Raw genomic sequence first — 22,210 nt, 5'->3', positions numbered from 1 at the left:
CATATCTATGCCACAAGCTTGGAACACCTATCTTTGGACAATTTCGCCCATTCCTCTCTGCAGCACCTCCCAAAGTTGGATGGGAATCGTTGGTTTTCATCCAGGATGTCTCTGTATAATAATTAATTCATATGTCCCTCCATCTTGACTAGTCTCCCCATTCCTACTGCTGAAAACCATCCCCACAGCATGATGCTGCCACCACTAAGCCTCACTGTAGGGATGGTATTGGCCTGGTGAATAGCCTGGTTTCCTTCAAACATAACACCTGGCATTCACACCAAAGACTTCAATCTTTGTCTCATTAGACCTGAAAATGTTATTTATCCTAATCTGAGAGGCTTTCAGGTGCATTTTGGCAAACTTTTTACCAAGAAATATCTTACGTCTGTCCACTATACCGTACAGGCCTGATTGGTGGATTACTGCAGAGATGGTTGTCCTTCTGGAAGGTCCTCCTCTCTCCACAGAGGAGTGCTGTATCTCTGACAGAGTGACTGACCATTGGGTTCTTGGTCACCTCCCTGACTAGACTAAGATGAATGCAGCAATGTACAGAGACATCCTGGATTAAAACCAACACTTACCATCCAACCTGATGGAGCTTGAAAGGTGCTGTAAAGAGGAATGGGCAAAATTGTCCAAAGATAGGTGTGCCAAGCTTGTGACATCGAATTCAAACATTTTTGAGGCTGCCAAAATTGCATCAACAAAGTATAGAGCAAAGATGTGATTTTGACATTTTTGTATCTTTAATAAATTTGCAATATTTTATTTTTAAAAACCTATGATGCTGTCATAATGGTGTATTGTGTGTAAAATTTTGAGGACAAAAAATGATTTACTCCATTTTGGAATAAGGCTGTAACATAACAAAATGTAGAAAAAGTGAATACTTTCTGGATGCACTGTATGTGCTACAACTTGTAATTTGCAATGCGACAGATGCAGGTACAAAGTGTGGCTTTACTTTTAGAAAAGTCCTTGTCATTGAGGCTACCTCCTTTTTGGAGGAAGTGATGACTTCCTGTGTGGTAGTTTTACCAAAGATGACAAGTTTTGCTCCTTCCTTCATACATGCAGTGCACGGCAGCTAATTAGACAACATTATGTCAGCTCAAAAGGAGGCCACCAGTTCAGAGGACCGTTTACTCAAAACACCTGAACAGGTAAGGACTAAGCTAAACTCACATGGGTGTGATAATCATTACTATTTTAATTTGAATCGTTTCGTTTTTGCATAGATGCTGGATTTCAAAAGCTTTATTGCCATTTATCTATTGTACATCAATATCAACAAGACATACATACAATTAAAATCTGTATTTTTATTGTCCATAAAAAGAACAGCAAAAGTGATTCATGATAGTTTCATAAGACTGTATTGAACGAGGACTTCACGGTGGGAGAGGGGTTAGTGCGTCTGCCTCACAATACGAAGTTCCTGCAGTCTTGGGTTCAAATCCAGGCTCGGGATCTTTCTGTGTGGAGTTTGCATGTCCTCCCGTGAATGCGTGGGTTCCCTCCAGGTACTCCGGCTTCCTCCCACTTCCAAAGACATGCACCTGGGGATAGGTTGATTGGCAACACTAAATTGGTCCTAGTGTGTGAATGTGAGTGTTAATGTTGTCTGTCTATCTGTGTTAGCCCTGCGATGAGGTGGCGACTTGTCCAGGGTGTACGCCGCCTTCTGCCCGATGGTAGCTGAGATAGGCGCCGGCGCCCCCCGCGACCCCAAAAGGGAATAAGCTGTAGAAAATGGATGGATGGATGTATTGAATGAAACTGCTGTACCATGTGATATTTACAGCTACTGTACATGACTAACACTCATCATTATTTTAGGGTGTGAGCTTGTGACCAGATGATGCAGAGTAAAACATTTTTTTCCAAGCAAAAATATAATTTCCCATTGGAACATTTCTAAAAGGAGCAAGCACGCCCCTCATGCTTTGTTTGAACCAGGAAATTTACAGTACAAATATATTTACTTTACACTGAAAATACCGTGATGAGCACAAAACACAGAATTAGCATTTTTCCAACAATGTCAGTCAAAACTCATCTTAGTTATAGTATTTGCGATCATTTGAGAGTTTCTTTGAACTGTATGACACAGCAGAGATCACATCAACGTCGAATCAAAGCTGTTGCTGACTGAGCTCCTCTTGAATGGTCTCTAAGGTCTGAGAATTGTCCTCATTTTAGGTACACCTTTCTTGTTGCGTCCCACTGGGAACTATTCCTGATCCGCTACCCTTCTGCAGGTTTATGTGCTTCCTTAACACGCTGTCTTTCAAAAACACGTAAAGGCATATTGTAAAATGACTTCTCGACCTGGATGTGTTCAGTAAACATCTCAACTTTGGAGCGATTTTTGACTGATTTTGGCCAGATGTGTTTCAAAGGTCAAACAGCCACTGTCATTTTCTGACTTCAAAATACTACATAACATTTAATTCTGGGCTTAACTCCTTTACCCTGGCCAGTTCAACCTCCTAAACGTTTGGTTTAAGAGGGTATTTTTTCTTTAAAAAAAAGAAGACATCTAAAAACGATTGTTTGAATGCATTTGTAAGATGTACATCGGGGGTGTCAAACTCATTCTAGCTCCAGAGCCACATGAAGGAAAATCTATTCCCAAGTGGGCCTTAATTGTAAAATCATGGCGTGATAACTTAAAAATTAAGACAACTCCAAGTTGTTTTCTTTGTTTTACTTTGACCAAAAATAGAACAAGCACATTATGAAAACATGCAAATCACAAAAAATCCTCTGGACAAAACACTTCAAGTTTGTTGACAATTCTGAGGAAATTGGTGCAGCTTCAAAAATACAATGACCTTAGACTTTGTCTATGTATCTACAATAACCGGGATTAAACTTTAAGTCACAGTCTTTCTCGGATTTAACAAAATACATCCATCCGTCCATCTATTTTCTGCCGCTTATTCCCTTTGGGGTCGCGGAGGGCGCTGGTGCCTATCTCAGCTACAATTGGGCGGAAGGCGGGATACACCCTGGACAAGTCGCCACCTCATCACAGGGCCAACACAGATAGACCGACACCATTCACACTCACATTCACACACTAGGGTCAATTTAGTGTTGCCAATCAACCTATCCCCAGGTGCATGTCTTTGGAAGTGGGAGGAAGCCGGAGTACCCGGAGGGAACCCACGCATTCACGGGGAGGACATGCAAACTCCACACAGAAAGATTCCGAGCCCGGGATTGAACCCTGACTACTCATGACCTTCGTATTGTGAAACATACGCACTAACCCCTCTGCCACCGTGAAATATGTTAACTCTTCTCGGTATCAAATACCTCCTTTGTCATGTCCACGTATCAATCCAGTGCTAACTCAACAAATCATAAGAAACAAATGTAAAAACTATTCAGAAGGGTTAAGTTCACTTTTCTTATGTCTGACAGAGACATTTTGGGGCAGCGAGGGTGCTAAGTGACAATGTGTTCGAAGCAGAAGACATAAAACGGCAGGATTTAAGTTTTATGTGGGTAGAGGAGGAGGAGCCACAGTCACCCTTTACTGTTTACCTCTTGCTTGGTATAAACCGTTTGCTTGCCTGACATAACTGCTATTGTGACATCTAGTGGACACATTTAGAACTGCATTTTCTTTCGTTAAAAAAACCCAAAACGCTCATTTTTATACTTGGCAAACTCATCACGGAGGATGGAAAAAACCTGGATTGTACGTTTGACACCTCTGTTCTACGTGGATGATCTCAGTATCAGACTAAAGATGAGGCTTTGATTCTTTCAGTACATGTACAAATGTACAACTCGTTAAGTGTAGGCACTGCTTGATCCGTGAGCTTTAGCGGTAAATAAATCATATTAATGCTGCATGAAATTATGAATTATTCATGACACGTGAAATCATCTGAGCTTTTGCCTTCCAGTGACGTAGATGCACGGAGTGTGTACAGTCGTTCTTCATCACATCACGCTTCAAATGTTGCCCACATCGTAGATTTAGTTTTTTGGTTTTTTTTAAGCGTATTCTACAACATTTTTGCCCTAAATTAAGCATTTTCAAGCATAAAAATGGCCACACGTACTTAAAATATCTATACTATGGTAGTATTGGCCACGAGAGGAAACCAAAACCAATCAGAACCATGCTGTTCAGTGTCATTACTATATTGGATTAAAAAAAATTAAATGTGACTAAAGGCTGTCATTGCATGTCTAAATAGCTCTCACAATGTTGAGAAATACATTTAGAAGGTAGCAACCTTGTTTTCATGCTCTAGCCATGGAAATACTTGATTTATTTATAATGATTTATACTTTGCAGATATTTTTGGTGTCATGTCTGGAACCAATTAACAGCATTTACTGAATGTTACAAATATTCATGTCGCAATTACTGCAGCAACACAGATGCAACCCAGTCGTACTGGGGGATGCAGCAGATTTTAAATAGTTTTATTCAATTGTTATTATTTGTTTTTAAATGGTTTAGCTACGTGGTGTCCAACTCATTTTAGCTCAGGGGCCACATGGAGGAAATTCTATTCCCAAGTGGGCTGGTAAAAATATTGTGACGATGTGTCACTTTATTTCTGTTTGTGCTTCCTTGTTTTGTGTTTATTTCCTATCAGTGCCCTTATTTTGAATTCCATTTTATGCATGTCTCCGCTGAGCGCTGTTTTCCCCTCACCTACTGTTGATTGGCAGCCGGGCCACACCTGGTGCTAATCAACAGGCTTCTATTTTATTCCTGCCTCGCGTGCTCCTCAGGGCTCGAGGATTAATATATATTTTTGTGAACCGTTACATGCGAGACGGCTTCCTCTTCTGTTAATCATATTAAAATCATCTTACCTTCTCGTCGTCCTCCCGGTTCCTACATCTTGGGGTCACAAATACCGCAGCCATGCGAGTTCCTGACCAATATGCCATGATAACTTAAAAATAGAGACGTAATGTTCACCATTATGAAATTGAGTCTGGCAGAATTTTAAAAAGCTCCCATTGGTGTTAATCAGAAGATGAAAATAATAAGCTTCACGGTGGCAGAGGGGTTAGTGCGTCTGCCTCACAATACGAAGGTCCTGCAGTCCTGGGTTCAATCCCAGGCTTGGGATCTTTCTGTGTGGAGTTTGCATGTTCTCCCCGTGAATGCGTGGGTTCCCTCCGGGTACTCCGGCTTCCTCCCACTTCCAAACACGATTCACTTGGGGATAGGTTGATTGGCCGAATTGGCCCTAGTGTGTGAATGTCAGTGTGAATGTTGTCTGTCTATCTGTGTTGGCCCTGTGAAGAGGTGGCGACTTGTCCAGGGTGTACTCCGCCTTCCGCCCAATTGTAGCTGAGATAGGCGCCAGCGCCCCCCGAGACCCCAAAAGGGAATAAGCGGTAGAAAATGGATGGATGGATCAATATCAAACTACTGGATGTTATTAGTGTATACTACATATGTAGCATCATCCACAACAAAACTTGTAAATTTGGACTCATTTCATTCATTAAACATGAAGTTTTTGATTGATTGACTGAAACTTTTATTAGTAAATTGCACAGTTCAGTACATATTCCGTACAATTGACCACTAAACTGTAACACCCGAAATAAGTTTTTCAACTTGTTTAAGTCGGGGTCCACGTAAATCAATTCATGGTAGGAAGAAGGGGATACATATTATTTCAGCATATTGATTATTTGCGCCCAGAAATTGTTTACCCAGTCTTAAGTACTGTACAACACAAAATGTACAAATTATCAAAAGCATTTATTTGGGAATAAATGCCACATGTTACATCACTAACACCTTTGACAGTGAAGGCATGGATGTAAAAAGCCACATTTTGTATACTATCATTAATAAGTAAGTCAGTAGTGTCCAAATACGGAAGTGTTGACACACGGCAATACACGCTCGCAGCAGTTGATACAACAAATTACTATTACAACAAATTACTATTAAAACATCTAGTGGACACATTTACAACAGCAGATTCATTCAAAAATGTTTGCTTATTTGTATACAAACTCATCTCGCGGGCCGGATAAAACCTGTTCGTGGGCCTGATTTGGTCCGCGGGACGTCCGTTTGACACCCCTGAGCACGTTTGTATCTCACTGCTCTTTTAACCACCCTTATCAATAAATGCTTATAAATAATGTAGGTTTAACTTGAGTGTCTTGTGATTCTGCCATATACTGTTGCCTCAGTTTCACAACCACAACTTGAGGAAGTTTGCAACAGAAGTCAAAAGTTTCCCATGAGCCTTTAAAGTTGTGGTTGTCTTTAGAAATGAGGTTGATTTCATTGCTAATACCACGTCAAGTATTTGAGCAATCTTTGTCATTTAAGAACCGGGACCCCGGCTCAACCAAGCTCAGGCAGGTAAGTATTTGCACAAAGTTTTGTGTAACCGCAACATTTGTGTCACCGTTATTTGTCTTTTCCTTTTAAGTTATCTCCGGGCCATGTACGTAAACTGGGCCAGACGAGGAAAATACGATACAGGAGGGTGGGCACATTTCTACATAAATATTTCAATATTAAATGATCTTAATTTGTCCACTGTGCTGATCAGCAACCCTGATGTGCTGCTTCCGTCAGGATTTTACAGACGAGGAAAGCCCCGAAGAGAAGGCACGTCGCCACAAAGAGCAGGAGGTAAAATATGTCACTAACTGTACGTTTTGAATGGATGTTGCTTTATGTTATCATTTCCTCTGCTTGTATTTAAAGCTAAACCCTCTGTATAAGGAGTTGTTGTACACTATTTCACATAAAATGGGCAAGTCCACATCAGCTGAGGTCTTCACAGATAACCAACTTCACCAGTACATTCAAGAGGTAAACATCTCACACAAGTTAACCAACATTGGCAAATAAATGCTTAAATAAATGAAATACTGTAAGCTGTGCTTCTTCCTACTCCTTTTCAGACATGTGCAAATATGTGATGTACTGCAATATAAATACACTTGTGCTGTCAAATGATGTTAAAAAAAAATCTGATTAATTACTTGGTTACATATTCCAAACAAGGTAAAAAAAAACATAATATGCAATTTTATTTTCAGAATTTCATACACAAATATTTTTTTAAATGTTTTACTTGAGAGCCTGCGATGAGGTGGCGACTTGTCCAGGGTGCACGCCGCCTTCCGCCCGATAGCAGCTGAGATAGGCTCCAGTGCCCCCCGCGACTCCGAAGGAAATAAGCGGTAGAAATGGATGGATGGATGGGTTTTACTTGAGAGCACGTAATTTATTTGCTCAAAATTTGGTAATCTTTTTTTTTTTAGTTCAGTTAGAATGTATTTTGAAGTGAAATTTGCCATTGAGCACACCAGTCAAAGTCTCCGTATGCATTGACCTGATCACTGATCAAAATAAATGTGTTAATAATCTACATTTGTATATGATTAATGCAATTTCTTTTTTTTATTAATCACATGAGTTAATGCACTAAGTTTGACAGCCCTAGACTAAACCAATACCATTCTCATTATCTACAGTTTATATTTGACTCGGGGGCCACAAAATGTGGCCGGGGGCCGGGCGGTGTGTGTGTGTGTGTGTGTGTGTGTGTTTGTGTGTGTGCGCGTGTGTATACGTGTGTACATATATATATATATATATATATATATATATATATATATATATATATATATATATATATATATATATATATATATATATACATTCATATATATATATATATATATATATATATATATATTAGGGGTGTGGGGAAAAATCGATTCGAAAACAAATTGAATTGAATACGTTGTGCGATCCAGAATCGATTCTCTTTTTTTTTTAATCTATTTTTTATCTATTTTTTAGGGTGGGGGGGACTTTTTTTTTTTTTTTTTAATCAATCCAACAAACCACTACACAGCAATACCATAACAATGCAATCCAATTCCAAAACCAAACCCGACCCAGCAACACTCAGAACTGCAAAAAACAGAGCAATTGAGAGGAGACACAAACATGACATAGAACAAACCAAAAGTAGTGAAACAAAAATTAATATTATCAACAACAGTATCAATATTAGTTATAATTTCAGCATAGCAGTGATTAAAAATCCCTCACTGACATTATCATTACACATTTATAAAAATTGAAAAAAAGAACAGTGTCACAGTGGCTTACATTTACAACGCATCTCATAAGCTTGACAACACACTGTGTCCAATATTTTCACAAAGATAAAATAAGTCATATTTTTGGTTTGTTTAGTTGTTAAAACAAGTTTACATTATTGCAATCAGTTGATAAAACATTGTCCTTTACAATTATAAAAGCTTTTTTTTTTTGTATCTACTACTCTGCTAGCATGTCAGCAGACTGGGGTAGATCCTGCTGAAATCCTATGTATTGAATGAATACAGAGTCGTTTTGAAACGGAAAAATATCGTTTTTGAATCGAGAATCGAATCAAAAAAATCGTTATATTATCGAATCGTGACCCCAAGAATCGATATTAAATTGTGGGACACCCAAAGATTCGCAGCCCTAATATATATATATATATATGATAAATGGCTTGTACTTGTATAGCGCTTTTTTACCTTCAAGGTACTCAAAGTGCTTTGACACTACTTCCACATTTACCCATTCACACACACATTCACACACTGATGGAGGGAGCTGCCATGCATCAGGAGGAAGGGTAAGTGTCTTGCTCAGGACACAACGGACGTGACAAGGTTGGTACTAGGTGGGGATTGAACCAGGGACCCTCGGGTTGCGCACGGCCACTCTTCCACTGGGCCACGCCGTCCCATATATATATATATATATATATATATATATATATGTATATATATATATATATATATATATATATATATATATATATATATATATATATATATATATATATATATATATATATATATATATATATATATATGTATATATATATGTGTGTGTGTGTGTGTGTGTGTGTATATATATGTAAATATATGTGTTTATGTATATATGTGTATATATATGTATACAGTATATATATATATTTATATATATATATATACTGAATATTTCTCACACACTAATTGACTAAAAGAGTGCGCACTTGCTGCTTGCTTGCCCAACACTGCGGTGCGAGCGTGATGATGTCATGTCATCGATTGCAAAATGTATTTTTAGACAATATGATTTGCCTGAGCGGCGAGGAGACCCCTAGAGCAACAAGCGGTAGAAAAAAGACGAGAAATGACACTTTTTTTTTTTTTAAACTTGGGACTTCCCACGGGACGGATTTTGGAGACCACTGATCTAAACTTAACCGCTGCCGGGTATTTTTTTTTGTATACTTTTATTGTAATATTTTCAGATTGTGTTTGTTTTATTTTCGGCCAAAGTAAGACAAAGAAAACAATCTGAAGTCGTCTTTATTTTTTAGTTTCAATGCCATGATTTTAATAGATTGGCCCGCAGATTTCCCTCCAAGCGGCCCCTGAGCTCAAATGAGTTGGCCACCCCTAAATTGTACAGTATTAAAGTGTATGTAACAGCTGCGGCAAAAAAAACGGCAGCATAAAATAGAGAGTAGATCCAGCAGAAAATAGACATTATAAGCAAAGAGTGGTAGCTAACATAGAAGCGGTCGTATAAAAAAAAATAAAAAAATTGAGATTTCTGGCGGGCCGGATTTTGGAGGCTGGTGGGCCGTATTCGACGTGCGGGCGGTAGTTTGTGGACCCCTTCATTAACTAACAATCAATCACAGACAATGCTCACATTAATCATGTAAAAACGCATCATCCCATTTATTTTGGGCACACATGCTCCTTTACCTCAACTGTGGATAGTTACCTGAAGTGCAGAGTCATGCATCAGGTCATTGAATACTTTAGGGCAAAGACTCCGGCTGGTGTGCTGCTTGACAAATTACATTTTAAAATAGAAAAATTACCTACATTCGAGTAAAATGTTTTTTAAAAAGTCCAAATACATTTTGATCGTAACATTACATTTGGGGTATTTTTGAAATTACCTTAAAGTATGCAAACAAGTAATATAATGTCTGATTTATTGTGATTAACCCCAATTCAGAAGTGTAAATAATCTGATTATAAAAATAATTGTTTAACAGCACTAGTTTGTGCATGCTACATGCTATTATTACTTATAAATAAAAACAAATATCTTTAACTGACAATTTTGATCAGGCCCTCACCATGACAGAGTCAGAGCATGAAGCTCTGATGGAGAAAATGCAGAACGCAGAGGTAAGAAAAACACTAATATTTCAATATCAACATCAAGCATTTTATTTTCCACCACAATATGTGATTTTCTAGTAGCTGTAAATAATTATTTTTGAAATTTCTAAATAGTTTGCACCTTACAGCCGCCTGTTTGCTGCCTAATGGTCACTGTAAAAGAAGCCAAAGGGATTCTGGGAAAAGATATCAGTGGTGAGTTCTTGTCAAGCCTCACATTTCTTCGTGTTGCATTGATCATTGTTGGTCAGCAATAAGCAGGGGTTGCAATATTTGGTATGGGTCGGACCCGTTTTCAGTGAGGGTTGGACTCCGCCAAGGCTGCCCTTTGTCACTGATTCTGTTCATAGCTTTTATGGACCGAATTTCTAGGCGCAGTCAGGGTGTTGAGGGTATCTGGTTAGGTGGCTGCAGGATTAGATCTCTGCTATTTGCAGATGATGTGGTCCTGATGGCTTCATCTGGCCAAGATCTTCAACTCTCACTGGATCGGTTCGCAGCCAAGTGTGAAGCGACTGGGATGAGAATCAGCACCTCCAAGTCCGAGTCCATGGTTCTCGCCCGGAAAAGGGTGGGGAGGACATTTTTCCCCAAGTGGAGGAGTTCAAGTACCTTGGAGTCTTGTTCACGAGTGAGATTAGAGTGGATCGTAAGATCGACAGACGGATCGGTGCGGCGTCTTCAGTAATGCGGACGATGTCTCGATCCGTTGTGGTAAAGAAAGGAGCTGAGCCGGAAAGCAAAGCTCTCAATTTACCGGTCGATTTACGTTCCCATCCTCACCTATGGTCATGAGCTTTGAATCATGACCGAAAGGACAAGATCACGGGTACAAGCGGCCGAAATGAGTTTCCTCCGCCGGGTGGCGGGGCTCTCCCTTAGAGATAGGGTGAGAAGCTCTGCTATCCGGGGCGAGTTCAAAGTAAAGCCGCTGCTCCTCCACATCGAGAGGAGCCAGATGAGGTGGTTCGGGTATCTGGTAAGGATGCCACCCGAACACCTCCCAAGGTAGGTGTTTGGGGCACGTCCGACCGCTAGGAGGCCACGGGGAAGACCCAGGACACGTTGGGAAGACTATATCTCCCGGCTGGCCTGGGAATGCCTCGGGATCCCCCGGGAGAGCTGGACGAAGTGGCTGGGGAGAGGAAAGTCTGGGCATTCCTGCTTAGGGTGCTGCCCCCGCGACCCGACCTCGGATGAGCGGAAGAAGATGGATGGATGGATGGATGGATAGGTCTGATACCAAATACAGGGCTAGTAAGAGATTAGATTTTAGGAAAACATATTAAAAATTTTAAAATGATTTGTCCACGCAGATAGTTAATTTTACTTGATTAGACATCCTAAATTAAGATTTGCACATCTACTAATTAAACAAGACTTTTGAGCTTGAAATAAGTATTTATTCTGCAATCAAGCACTATTCAACTTGCAATTCTTAAATTAAGCATCCAGGGATGATTCAGAATCTTTAAACAAGATTTTTCATGTTGATATAACCAAAATATCTTATTTGAATAGTTATTTTCTCAATTTTACAAATTTTAAACGGGTCAAAATATAATTATATATGCTAACATTAAGATTATAATGTAAAGTCAATCACTAAAAGTAAGTAAATAGCTCTTAAAACTAGGGACATTTATTGAAATAAAAATTTAAATCTTGGCAAGTGGCAAATTATTTGCAGTGCACCTGTTGTAATCTTTAGTTTTCCTGTATGGTTGTTGTTGCTGCTTAATTTGTGTGTAGCTCACTCTCACACATGAGCACAAATACATCTGATACTATTGAACAGTAGAGTCGGAGCTTACAGGTCACAGGTCAAACATGGAAATTGATCTTGACTTTAAGGCGCACTTTTCTAACGAAGAAGCTTACTCATAAGGTAAAACAAATATACATTCAGTATTGAAACAGTTAGACCTATTTAGAACTAATTGGAACATCCCAGCACAGTAATTGCATTCCTGCAACCTTATATTGCTTCCAAACTCTTAAAAAATAGTGTTAATGTCTAAATTTAGGGTGACAAAAGTGCTGCCCACAGCATATTTTTTTAATGCTCCGCGGCACATTCTAAAAATACTACATAAGAAAAAAGTAAAAAGATAAATGTTTGGGTTGTTTTTAACACTTTTATGAGTGGAGCTCTTTTAGATCCCCAATAATTTTAACTGTAATAATTTTAAGTGTAACTTTTGTTTTAAATTGTCACCGCTCTAAAATGATAATGAATTAAAATCAATAGTGGTATGAATTATTGACCTATTATGACTATAGAATTTCACATGAAATAATCCACTTCAAAAACATTTTGGTAGAAAATAATCTATATTTTTTTATTTTGCCATAAAAAACGGTTCTCTTTGAACAAAGGGCATACAACAAAACATTGTTTTTACTTTATATATATATAGACCTTAAATTGATCGAGAGATGTAATGTAAGCAGAGGTGGGTAGAGTAGCCTGAAATTGTACTCAAGTAAGAGTACTGTTACTTTAGAGATTTATTACTCAAGTAAAAGTAAGGAGTAGTCACCCAAATATTTACTTGAGTAAAAGTAAAAAGTATGTTGTGGAAAAAACTACTCAAGTACTGAGTAACTGATGAGTAACCTGTTTGTTTAATGATTACGGCAACAAATAATGCACAAAAACATAAAAAATAGCAATGAGCAAATTCAGAGCCAGGAATATCTCTTAAGCAACTAAAACAATAATATATGTTAAATAATAATACATTAAAATAAAAATACAAATTAAGGCACATTGAGCCACAATCACTTAAGAGCACCATAGGCTCAGTAGACATTGATTGATTGATTGATTGATTGATTGAAACTTTATTGGCAGATTGCACAGTACAGTACATATTCCATACAATTGACCACTAAATGGTAACACCCCAATAAGTTTTTCAACCTTAATCAATTACTTAAAAAATGACCAAGTCGAGGTGATCTACCTCATATATACATATACATACACACACACACACACACACACACACACACACATATACATATATATATATATATATATATATATATATATATATATATATATATATATATATATATATATATACTGTACAGTATATATATATATACACACATACACATATATATATATATATATATATATATACACTGTACAGTATATATATATATATATATATATATATATATATACACTGTACAGTATATATATATATATATATATATATATATATATATATATATATATATATATATATATATATATATATATACACACACACACACACACACATATATATATATATATATATATATATATATATCCATGCATTTACATATATAGTATATAATTTATATTTATTTATTTTGCCGTTTTTGTTGACATGTCAAAGGTGTTTTAATGAATATACATGCATATTTAACATATAGATTCCTATCTTTCATGAAGACAAGAATATAAGTTGGTGTATTACCTGATTCTGATGACTTGCATTGATTGGAATCAGACAGTAATGCTGATAACGTCCATGTTTTCAAATGGAGGAGAAAAAAAGTTCCTCATTTCTGTCTAATACTACATGAAAGTCGTTGGTTTTTGGCATCTTATTCGTCCAGGTTCCATATTCGTTTGTATACACTTTACAAGAAATAGATTGGCGGCAAACTCCGTAGCTTGCTCGCTTGTTTGCGCTGGCTTTCGGAGACTCTTATTTTTTTAGCGCAGGCGCGATGGAGCGGCACTTTTATTGTGAAGACAGGAACTGTGCGATCAGTCTTTAGGCTTTTGACGGGAAGTACGGTTGAAATAAAAAGTGTCTTTGTTCCTTTACACTTTTGATTGATTGATTGAAACTTTTATTAGTAGATTTCGGAGTACAGTACATATTCCGTACAATTGACCACTAAATGGTAACATCCCAATAAGTTTTTCAACTTGTTTAAATCAGGTCTCCGTGCGACGATCATGTGACCACCTGGCTCTGTTTGATTGGTCCAACGTCACCAGTGACTGCATGTGATTGGTGAAAAGCAGGCATAAGTAGATTCTACTTTGGAGGTCTGAAAAAACAAAACAAACATTAACAGATCGATTAAAAAAAAGTAGCGAGTAGTGAGCTGAATGTAGATAAATGGAGCGGATTAAAAGTAGCGTTTCTTCTCTATAAATATACTCAAGTAAAAGTAAAAGTATGTTGCATTAAAATACTCTTAGAAGTACAATTTATCCCAAAAGTTACTCAAGTAGATGTAACGGAGTAAATGTAGAGAGTTACTACTCACCTCTGAATGTAAGTGTTGAAAAAAAATGTAAAACAATATAATATGTGACTTATTTTTTTGACTGAGACTCATTTGGGTATATATATTTTATGACATGTTCTATAATCTGCAGTTACCATGTAGATTACTAATTTAATTGATGTCTGTAGGAATACCAAGATAGATCAATACAGGCTATTAGATTATCCCTTGAGGTCCTTTTGTGCCTTACCCGAGAAATATGGTAGCCTTTAGGGAAAAATGCCTTTAACAAAGCACTATGCAGTTCTAAGTATATAGGGAAGTGCCGATTGATCGGTAACCTATCAGTATTGGCCGATTTTTGTGAAAAAATATGTGATCACTATTGCTGATTAATACCTATTAATGCCGATTACAAACATAAATGACATCTGATTGACACTGTATTTAAGTTTAGTTGCCCGGCTGAAAAGCGGCTAGCAGCTATTTACGTGTCTCCATAGTAATTACCAATGCAGCAATAATAAACTGCATTTCTAAGTATCTTAAGTATCGTTAGTACTGGGAGACAAGGCTAAACATGTTACACACCGAAAGCAAGTCCTGGGCCGGCACGCTAATAGCTATACCAGGGGTCACCAACGCGGTGCCCGCGGGCACCAGGTAGCCCGTAAGGACCAGATGAGTAGCCCGCTGGCCTGTTCTAAAAATAGCTCAAATAGCAGCACCTACCAGTGAGCTGCCTCTATTTTTTTTATTTTATTTTATTTATTTACTAGTAAGCTGGTCTTGCTTTGCTCGACATTTTTAATTCTAAGAGAGACAAAACTCAAATAGAATTTGAAAATCCAAGAAAATATTTTTCCGACTTGGTCTTCACTTGTTTAAATCAATTCATTATATATTTTTTTACTTTGCTTCTTATAACTTTCAGAAATACAATTTTAGAGAAAAAATACAACCTTAAAAATGATTTTAAGATTTTTTTAAACACATATACCTTTTTACCTTTTAAATTCCTTCCTCTTCTTTCCTGACAATTTTGTTGTTGTTGTTGTTGTAAAGAATAATAAATACATTTTAATTTAATTCTTTATTTTATCTTCAGTTTTTTCGACGAAGAATATTTGTGAAATCTTTCTTCAAACTTATGATTAAAATTCAAAAAATTATTCTGGCAAATCTAGAAAATCTTTAGAATCAAATTTAAATCTTATTTCAAAGTCTTTTGAATTTCTTTTAAAATTTTTGTTCAGGAAATTCTAGAAGAAATAATGATTTGGTCCAATTTGTTATATATTCTATTCTAACAAAATGCTGATTGGATTTTAACCTAATTAAAACATGTCATCAAAATTCTAAAATTAATCTTAATCAGGAAAAATGACTAATGATTATCCATAAATTATTTTTTTTAATTTTTTCAAAAAGATTAAAATTAGCTAGTTTTTCTCTTCTTTTTTTCGGTTGAATTTTGAATTTTAAAGAGTCGAAATTGAAGATTAACTATGTTTCAAAACTAAATTTTCTTTTTTTTCGTCTTTTTTTCCCTTTTAAACCGTTCAATTAAGTGTTTTTGTCATCATTTATTCTCTACAAAAAAAACTTCCGTAAAAGGAAAAAACATGTTTGATGGAATGACAGACAGAAATACCCATTTTATTATATATATATATATATATATATATATATATATATATATATATATATATATATATATATATATATATATATATATATATATATATATATATCTTAAAGGTAAATTGAGCAAATTGGCTATTTCTGGCAATTTTTTTAAGTGTGTATCAAACTGGTAGCCTTTTGCATTAATCAGTACCCAAGAAGTAGCTCTTGGTTTCAAAAATGTTGGTGACCCATGAGCTATACTAACTGCTAAGCTAGCTAGGAACAACATATCTTCTAGCTGTTACCGAAAAGCATTATTTCAGTTTTACTGACATTTAGGGATTGTCTGTTTTTGTCAAACCATCTCTTTATTTTTTTTATTTCTGCAGTTATCATGTGTATTTCTTCTATGTGTTGTGTCCTGAACAAAACACATTTTTGTTGTCTGCAGACAATACTAACTTTAAGTCTTTTATAACTCTACAAATGTCGTTTTTATGGAGATTGAAAAAAAAATTGTCCCAATATTGATCCCTGGGGTATGCCACAAGATATATTTGTAGCTGTAGATGTGTGTTCGCCAAGCTTCACATATTGCTTCCTGTTAGTTAGATAGCCTCTTAGCCTGTTCAAGACCCGCCATCTGATGCCATACTTTTTAAATTGTTTATTAAGATATTATGATGAATTGTGTCAAATGCTTTTGTTAAATCCATAAATACTGCTGCTGCACACTGTTTACCAGTTATTGTGTTGGCAATTTCTCCCGTTATTTCGATTAATGCCATTGATGTTGAAATGTTGGCTCTGCATCCATATTGGTTCTCCGAAACTATATTTGTTTATGACGTTGTTCAAGTTGTTGAATAGTTTCTCATTCATTTTTTTAAATTGTAGAAGTAGGGTAACGAAGTGTAGTTTGTAAACTGGTGTTTGTCTCCAGTCTTATAAATTGGTGCAACTTTTGTTATTTTCATTTTGTTTGTGAATTTGCCTCTTTGAAATGATAAGTAAGTCAATAGTTCGGAAATGTATACAATAACCTTTTTTATCGTTTCCAATTCTATTACAACCAATAGAGTTCTTGAATTTGCATTTATTCACAATTTTACCTATTTCCTCTTGTATCATGTCCGTGAAGAACATTGAGTTGGAATTTCTATCTATGGCGTCATTGAAGTCATCAGTTGACACTAGGTCTAAAATCTTTTCCTTCAATTTTGGTCCAATCTTTATGAAGTATGTATTGAAGCTTTCAACTACTTGCTTCAAACGGTCATTTTTTATGTTTCCGTCTGAAGAGTATTGTGGGTAATTTTTGTTGACGTTACAAATTCAAGGAATAATTCCATGGACACATGAGGACCGAAGGATTTGAAGGAGTAGTACATAGTAGTTTTTACATTTGTTTAATTATTGTGCACTCTTGACTTTGTTTTGCTCAAACAATTGTATGTAATGAAAGAAAATTAAGGAACTAGTTTAAATACTGTGTTGATATTGTGAAACTGTCAATAGCACTCGACGTAAATAAATTGAAATGTTAGAGTTAATGCAGTAATCAGGATTGGTATCAGCCAAGCTCAATCTTGGATGATCAGTACTGGACTCGGCGGCATAAAATCCTGACCGGAACATGTCTTGTTCAAAGTAGTTTGTCAGTTTTAAGTAATAGTTTGTGTTTTATAAGTTGCATTTGGGAACATAACATGGTTGCATTTGCATGAATCATAATGTGAACTATAAAATGCACATCAGTAGACTGTCTGACTGATTTTGTTTCATTTGAAAGTTAAAATTTTGCAATAGCATTTAGGGATTTAGTTGCTTTGTTTGATTTTGCTGTTGTCCAACAATACAAAAATATACCAAAAATAAAGACTATAATCATATTTCGTTGTTCAGGTTTCAGTGATCCATATTGCTTGCTGACAATACTGGAGGATGAAGAAGAAAAACGCACACGTCGATCTCGATCCAAAGCCTCCAAATATGTGGTGAAGGATGCCGTGTCTGATGATAAGATTTATCAGACAGACATAAAGATGCAGACTCTCAACCCTATTTGGAACGATACGTTTATACTGTGAGCCTGTATGCTTTGAATATGTTCTTAAAAACATCAGGCTTTGTGTAATCCTGCTTTGTGTTCAGGGAGTTTGACAACATCCTGGGCGCCAGCTTCCACCTTGAGATGTGGTAAAAAAACCACAACAACAACAGCATCTCAAAAACTTCCATAACTCTGCTGTCTAGTGCCTTAAAATCACCTCACTGGATATGTGTTGTTGTTCCAGGGATAAAGACGAGGAGGTCTCACTCACTCAGAAACTGGAGGACTTCAAAACCAACTTTACGAGTTTAAAAAGGCAACAAGCTTTACTTTGGCCTACTAGCACTTTAGACAGACAGTACATAATGTATATGTATGTATATAATTATATATGCATATATATATGTCTATATGTATATATGCATATATGTATGTATGGATACATATATATATATATGTATGTATATATATATATATATATATATATATATATATACATATGTATGTTTATATGAATGTATCTATATATGTGTGTGTATGTATATATGTATATATATATATATATTTATATATATATATGCATATATATATATGTATATACATATGTATATATAGATATGTATATATATATATATAAATAAATATATATATATATATATATATATGAATATATATATATATATATATATATATATATATATATATATATATATATATATATATATATATATATATATATACTTTTTGCTCATTCAGAATGATTAAGGAGGCCAAAAAGGAGAGAGGGACCGACGACTTTTTGGGAAAAATTGTCATAAAACTCCAGGTACAAAAAAATATTTTGTTTCTTGACTGACTAGAATTCGGAATAATTGTCCTTCTCATTTGAGGACCTACACTGTACCGAAGACAACTGGTACCATCTCGAGCCCAGAACAGAGACGTACCCTGACCGTGGACATTGTCACCTCAAGCTCAAGTTCATCCATAAAGAGGTGAAACGCGTCCCTTGAAAATTGGCACGTTTTTACCGTGATTGTCCTCTACAATACTCACTTAACTTTTTTTCCATTTAATTTGTATCTTTAGCAATAAAATGGACTGCTACTTTGCCTCTTTTTTGGAATTTTTATGGATTGTGTATCATGGCCACTGATTGGCTCGGCCTGTAGGAACAAACAAGTGTGAAGGTCCCTCTCTGGGTGTTTTTATGTCTAGAAGGCTACAACCTGTATTTTAAAAGGACGTAAACATATATTTAAGCTCTAGCTGAATAAATATTAGATTTATTGTTAAGGACTTTTACTACGCCTAAATTAATTTAACACGGTCAGGGCTGGAATTAATTAACAGCAATAAACGAGGGTTTACTGTATGTGGACCAATTCAACATGTCCCAGTACACCATGTTACTGATATTATCTGAAAGTGTTAGCTTAAACAGGCCATATTACGAATTTTATTTTCTACATTTTAACACTTCTTTGTGGTTGTCATAACCTGTAATGGTGGTTCTTTGTTCAAAATTTTGCAGAGAGTACATTTTACAGCCCATCTTCAAGCCTCTTTTTGGGTGTTTCTTCAGGATGCGCTGTCTTACTTGCGTGCCTCCAGTTCGACTGTGTCTTCTCTCCTTCAGCCATGTTGTAGTTTTTAGCGCTTCCATATGGAGTCTACTGACGGATATAAGTTTGAACTGTATGCTACTTTGTATTAGAAATGGCAACAATGGAAGATGCATGTGCATGTACGAGAAAAATAAAGCTGTCGTCAATATATTGGAGTAATTCCCAGCCATAGAGTAATATTTGTGTGTCAAGATAAGCGAATTCCACTGTATTGTTATTATAAAAAAAAAAGGTTACATTTTAGAATATAGGTGTATTTCATTGAGTGCCTTTAGGCTAACATGATCATTGGTGTTACAATATTAAAAGGAGAATCAAATCTGTCATGTATTTGGTGATTTTAAAGAAAAGTATGTATCATGTGACTGACAGAGAGACGGGACACTAAGCGCAGGTCGAAACGCTTACATCAACTACTGTGGGATCCTGCAGCAGTTTGTCCTATCTTACATTTCCAAACAAAAGGTAAAATGACCCTTTCAGTTTTTTGAAAAAATATTCCTCATCTTCACTTAACTCCCACATCTTTTTGTGTTGTTCCAAGAGTTGCGTTACTTGGAAAGGAGAACTGTGTGGTGAGGCTCAGACTCTACTGGAACACTACGCTACGCAGAACGACCTCTCACCTTTTCTCCAGGATTTGGCGTGAGCAAACATCACCTGGCACAATATTTGATAAGAACCTAAAAAACCTCCTGACAAAGTGTTTTTAAGCATGACATTACAATGTTATGATAAGGCAAATATCTCTCGAATAGCATATAATATATGATGGTAATGCCTTTATATGGGCATAATGTTGTAGTGCAGGGGTCTCCGATTTTTTTTCCACTGAGGGCCGCATACTGAAAAATCAAAGCACTCGGGGGTCATTTTGATATTTTCCATTTTCAAAACTAATACAATATTTAAACATTTTTATTAACCTTTAAGGCTTCCCTCAAGCTTGGTCCTGGGGACCCATAAGGGTTCCAGTCATTAAAATGTTAAAAATAAGTAACATATTATTTTTATTTAGTTTTGTTAAACTACGCTAGAATCTATAGATCAACTTGAATGGTAACTTCAGGTATATCTATTGATATAATGTTTGTTTTTTTATGTCTTATGCTCTTTTTTTTTTTTTTTTACAAAACCCTGTTTTTTATTTCAAAAACACAACATTTCCCCCAAAAAATGTTCAAAGTGGAATATTTGATGCAAAGTAATTGGATTTTAAAGTAGATTAATAATTAATGGCAACATTGATTTTTAAACTTTTTAATACTTTTTAAAGTCCCACTCTAATTCCCGGGAGTGCAAAAAGAGCCCCACTCATGAATTTTTTTTAGTTTTGTAATTTTTTCAACGCTTAAGTCTATAGAGCAACTTCAGATCTATCCGTCGATTATCAGTTTTTAATAAAATAGAAAAAAACACAATAAAAATGAAAAAAAAAATAAAAGCATAGAAGTTTAACATAGCATTTTACAGGATTTTTTATTTATTTTCCATCTATTTTTAACACTTATTTTTATTTATTCGATTTACGCATTCTTTATTATTTTCTACACCTATTAGAAAATGTTAACAGGTGAGAATTTAAACATTAGTAAGTGAACAAACTAATTGCTGAGACATGGACAAGATTAAATAAGCTCTGCTCCTGCGACCGCTTTTCGGACATTTTTAATGATGTTACTGTTCACATGTGATGTTTCTAAAGCATTTTTAAAGCACGTTCAAAACAAAACATTAACCTTACTTCATACTGTATCTGCAGTGGGAGCCTACTCAAAAAAGATAGCTTTTGGAAGTTATTCCTTCCTGTTACTTAGACTGCATTCTACTGTTGCAGGAAGTGGGTGGCTTACAGTAAACTGTACCAAAGCTTGGAGGTGGACTCCTCTTTGCTGTTACAGCAGCTGACTAGCGTGGAGTACCACTGGCATCAACAGGAGCTACCACACCAACAGGTGGGAAAGACAAAAAATTGTGTCATAACCAATCATCACCCATGTCATGTCCTGTAACAAATATTGACAAACTGATTGATTGGCATTACAGAAAAAAGAACTTGGGGACTCTCTTCATGGCTTCCTGCAGTATGGACTGTATTTAGTGTCAAAATACAGAGATATCTTCTCCCCGACGCCAAGTACTACTCCAAAGTTGCACACACTGTTAAGGTATATTATTGTTGTCTACAACACATCCTGAAAGTAAGAAAGAACAATGCTTCACTCAATCTACCATTTGTTTAAAATTCTACTCACCGCACCCTAAAAATGATAGGAATATGTAAAAAATGATACAAATGAATTCACATTGGTACCCCAACTTAAGAGGGTTTTGATATAAAAGCTGTTTCTCTGCTAATTGCTATGTTTTAAGTTACAAGCAATCTTTTGCGTTACAGGCATCCCCGCCATTAGTTGGTGCA

The 22,210-nt window shown here is 36.0% G+C and overlaps 1 protein-coding gene across 2 annotated transcripts in view; it reads left to right on the top strand.

Annotated features, from left to right (window-relative positions):
- Window positions 1-1,042: 1,042 nt before the first annotated feature.
- Window positions 1,043-22,210, top strand: part of unc13d (unc-13 homolog D (C. elegans)) — a 42,293-nt gene continuing 21,125 nt past the window's right edge. The window contains exons 1-16 of one of the 2 annotated variants that reach the window (XM_061908801.1): window positions 1,043-1,169; window positions 6,350-6,382; window positions 6,453-6,509; window positions 6,602-6,658; window positions 6,734-6,841; window positions 10,180-10,239; window positions 10,362-10,428; window positions 18,013-18,193; window positions 18,262-18,306; window positions 18,405-18,476; window positions 18,917-18,986; window positions 19,051-19,155; window positions 20,161-20,253; window positions 20,333-20,433; window positions 21,626-21,743; window positions 21,835-21,956. In XM_061908801.1, the coding sequence (XP_061764785.1) occupies window positions 1,110-1,169; window positions 6,350-6,382; window positions 6,453-6,509; window positions 6,602-6,658; window positions 6,734-6,841; window positions 10,180-10,239; window positions 10,362-10,428; window positions 18,013-18,193; window positions 18,262-18,306; window positions 18,405-18,476; window positions 18,917-18,986; window positions 19,051-19,155; window positions 20,161-20,253; window positions 20,333-20,433; window positions 21,626-21,743; window positions 21,835-21,956 (1,349 nt within the window). In that variant the 5' untranslated portion in view covers window positions 1,043-1,109. Of the gene's footprint in view, window positions 1,170-6,349; window positions 6,383-6,452; window positions 6,510-6,601; window positions 6,659-6,733; window positions 6,842-10,179; window positions 10,240-10,347; window positions 10,429-18,012; window positions 18,194-18,261; window positions 18,307-18,404; window positions 18,477-18,916; window positions 18,987-19,050; window positions 19,156-20,160; window positions 20,254-20,332; window positions 20,434-21,625; window positions 21,744-21,834; window positions 21,957-22,210 lie in introns of those variants that run through there. The other variant, XM_061908802.1, reaches the window with a different exon arrangement.

The sequence above is a fragment of the Nerophis ophidion genome, linkage group LG08, assembly GCF_033978795.1.
Source record: "Nerophis ophidion isolate RoL-2023_Sa linkage group LG08, RoL_Noph_v1.0, whole genome shotgun sequence".
Lineage (NCBI taxonomy): Eukaryota > Metazoa > Chordata > Actinopteri > Syngnathiformes > Syngnathidae > Nerophis > Nerophis ophidion.
This window is presented reverse-complemented; position numbering and strand designations above follow the sequence as displayed.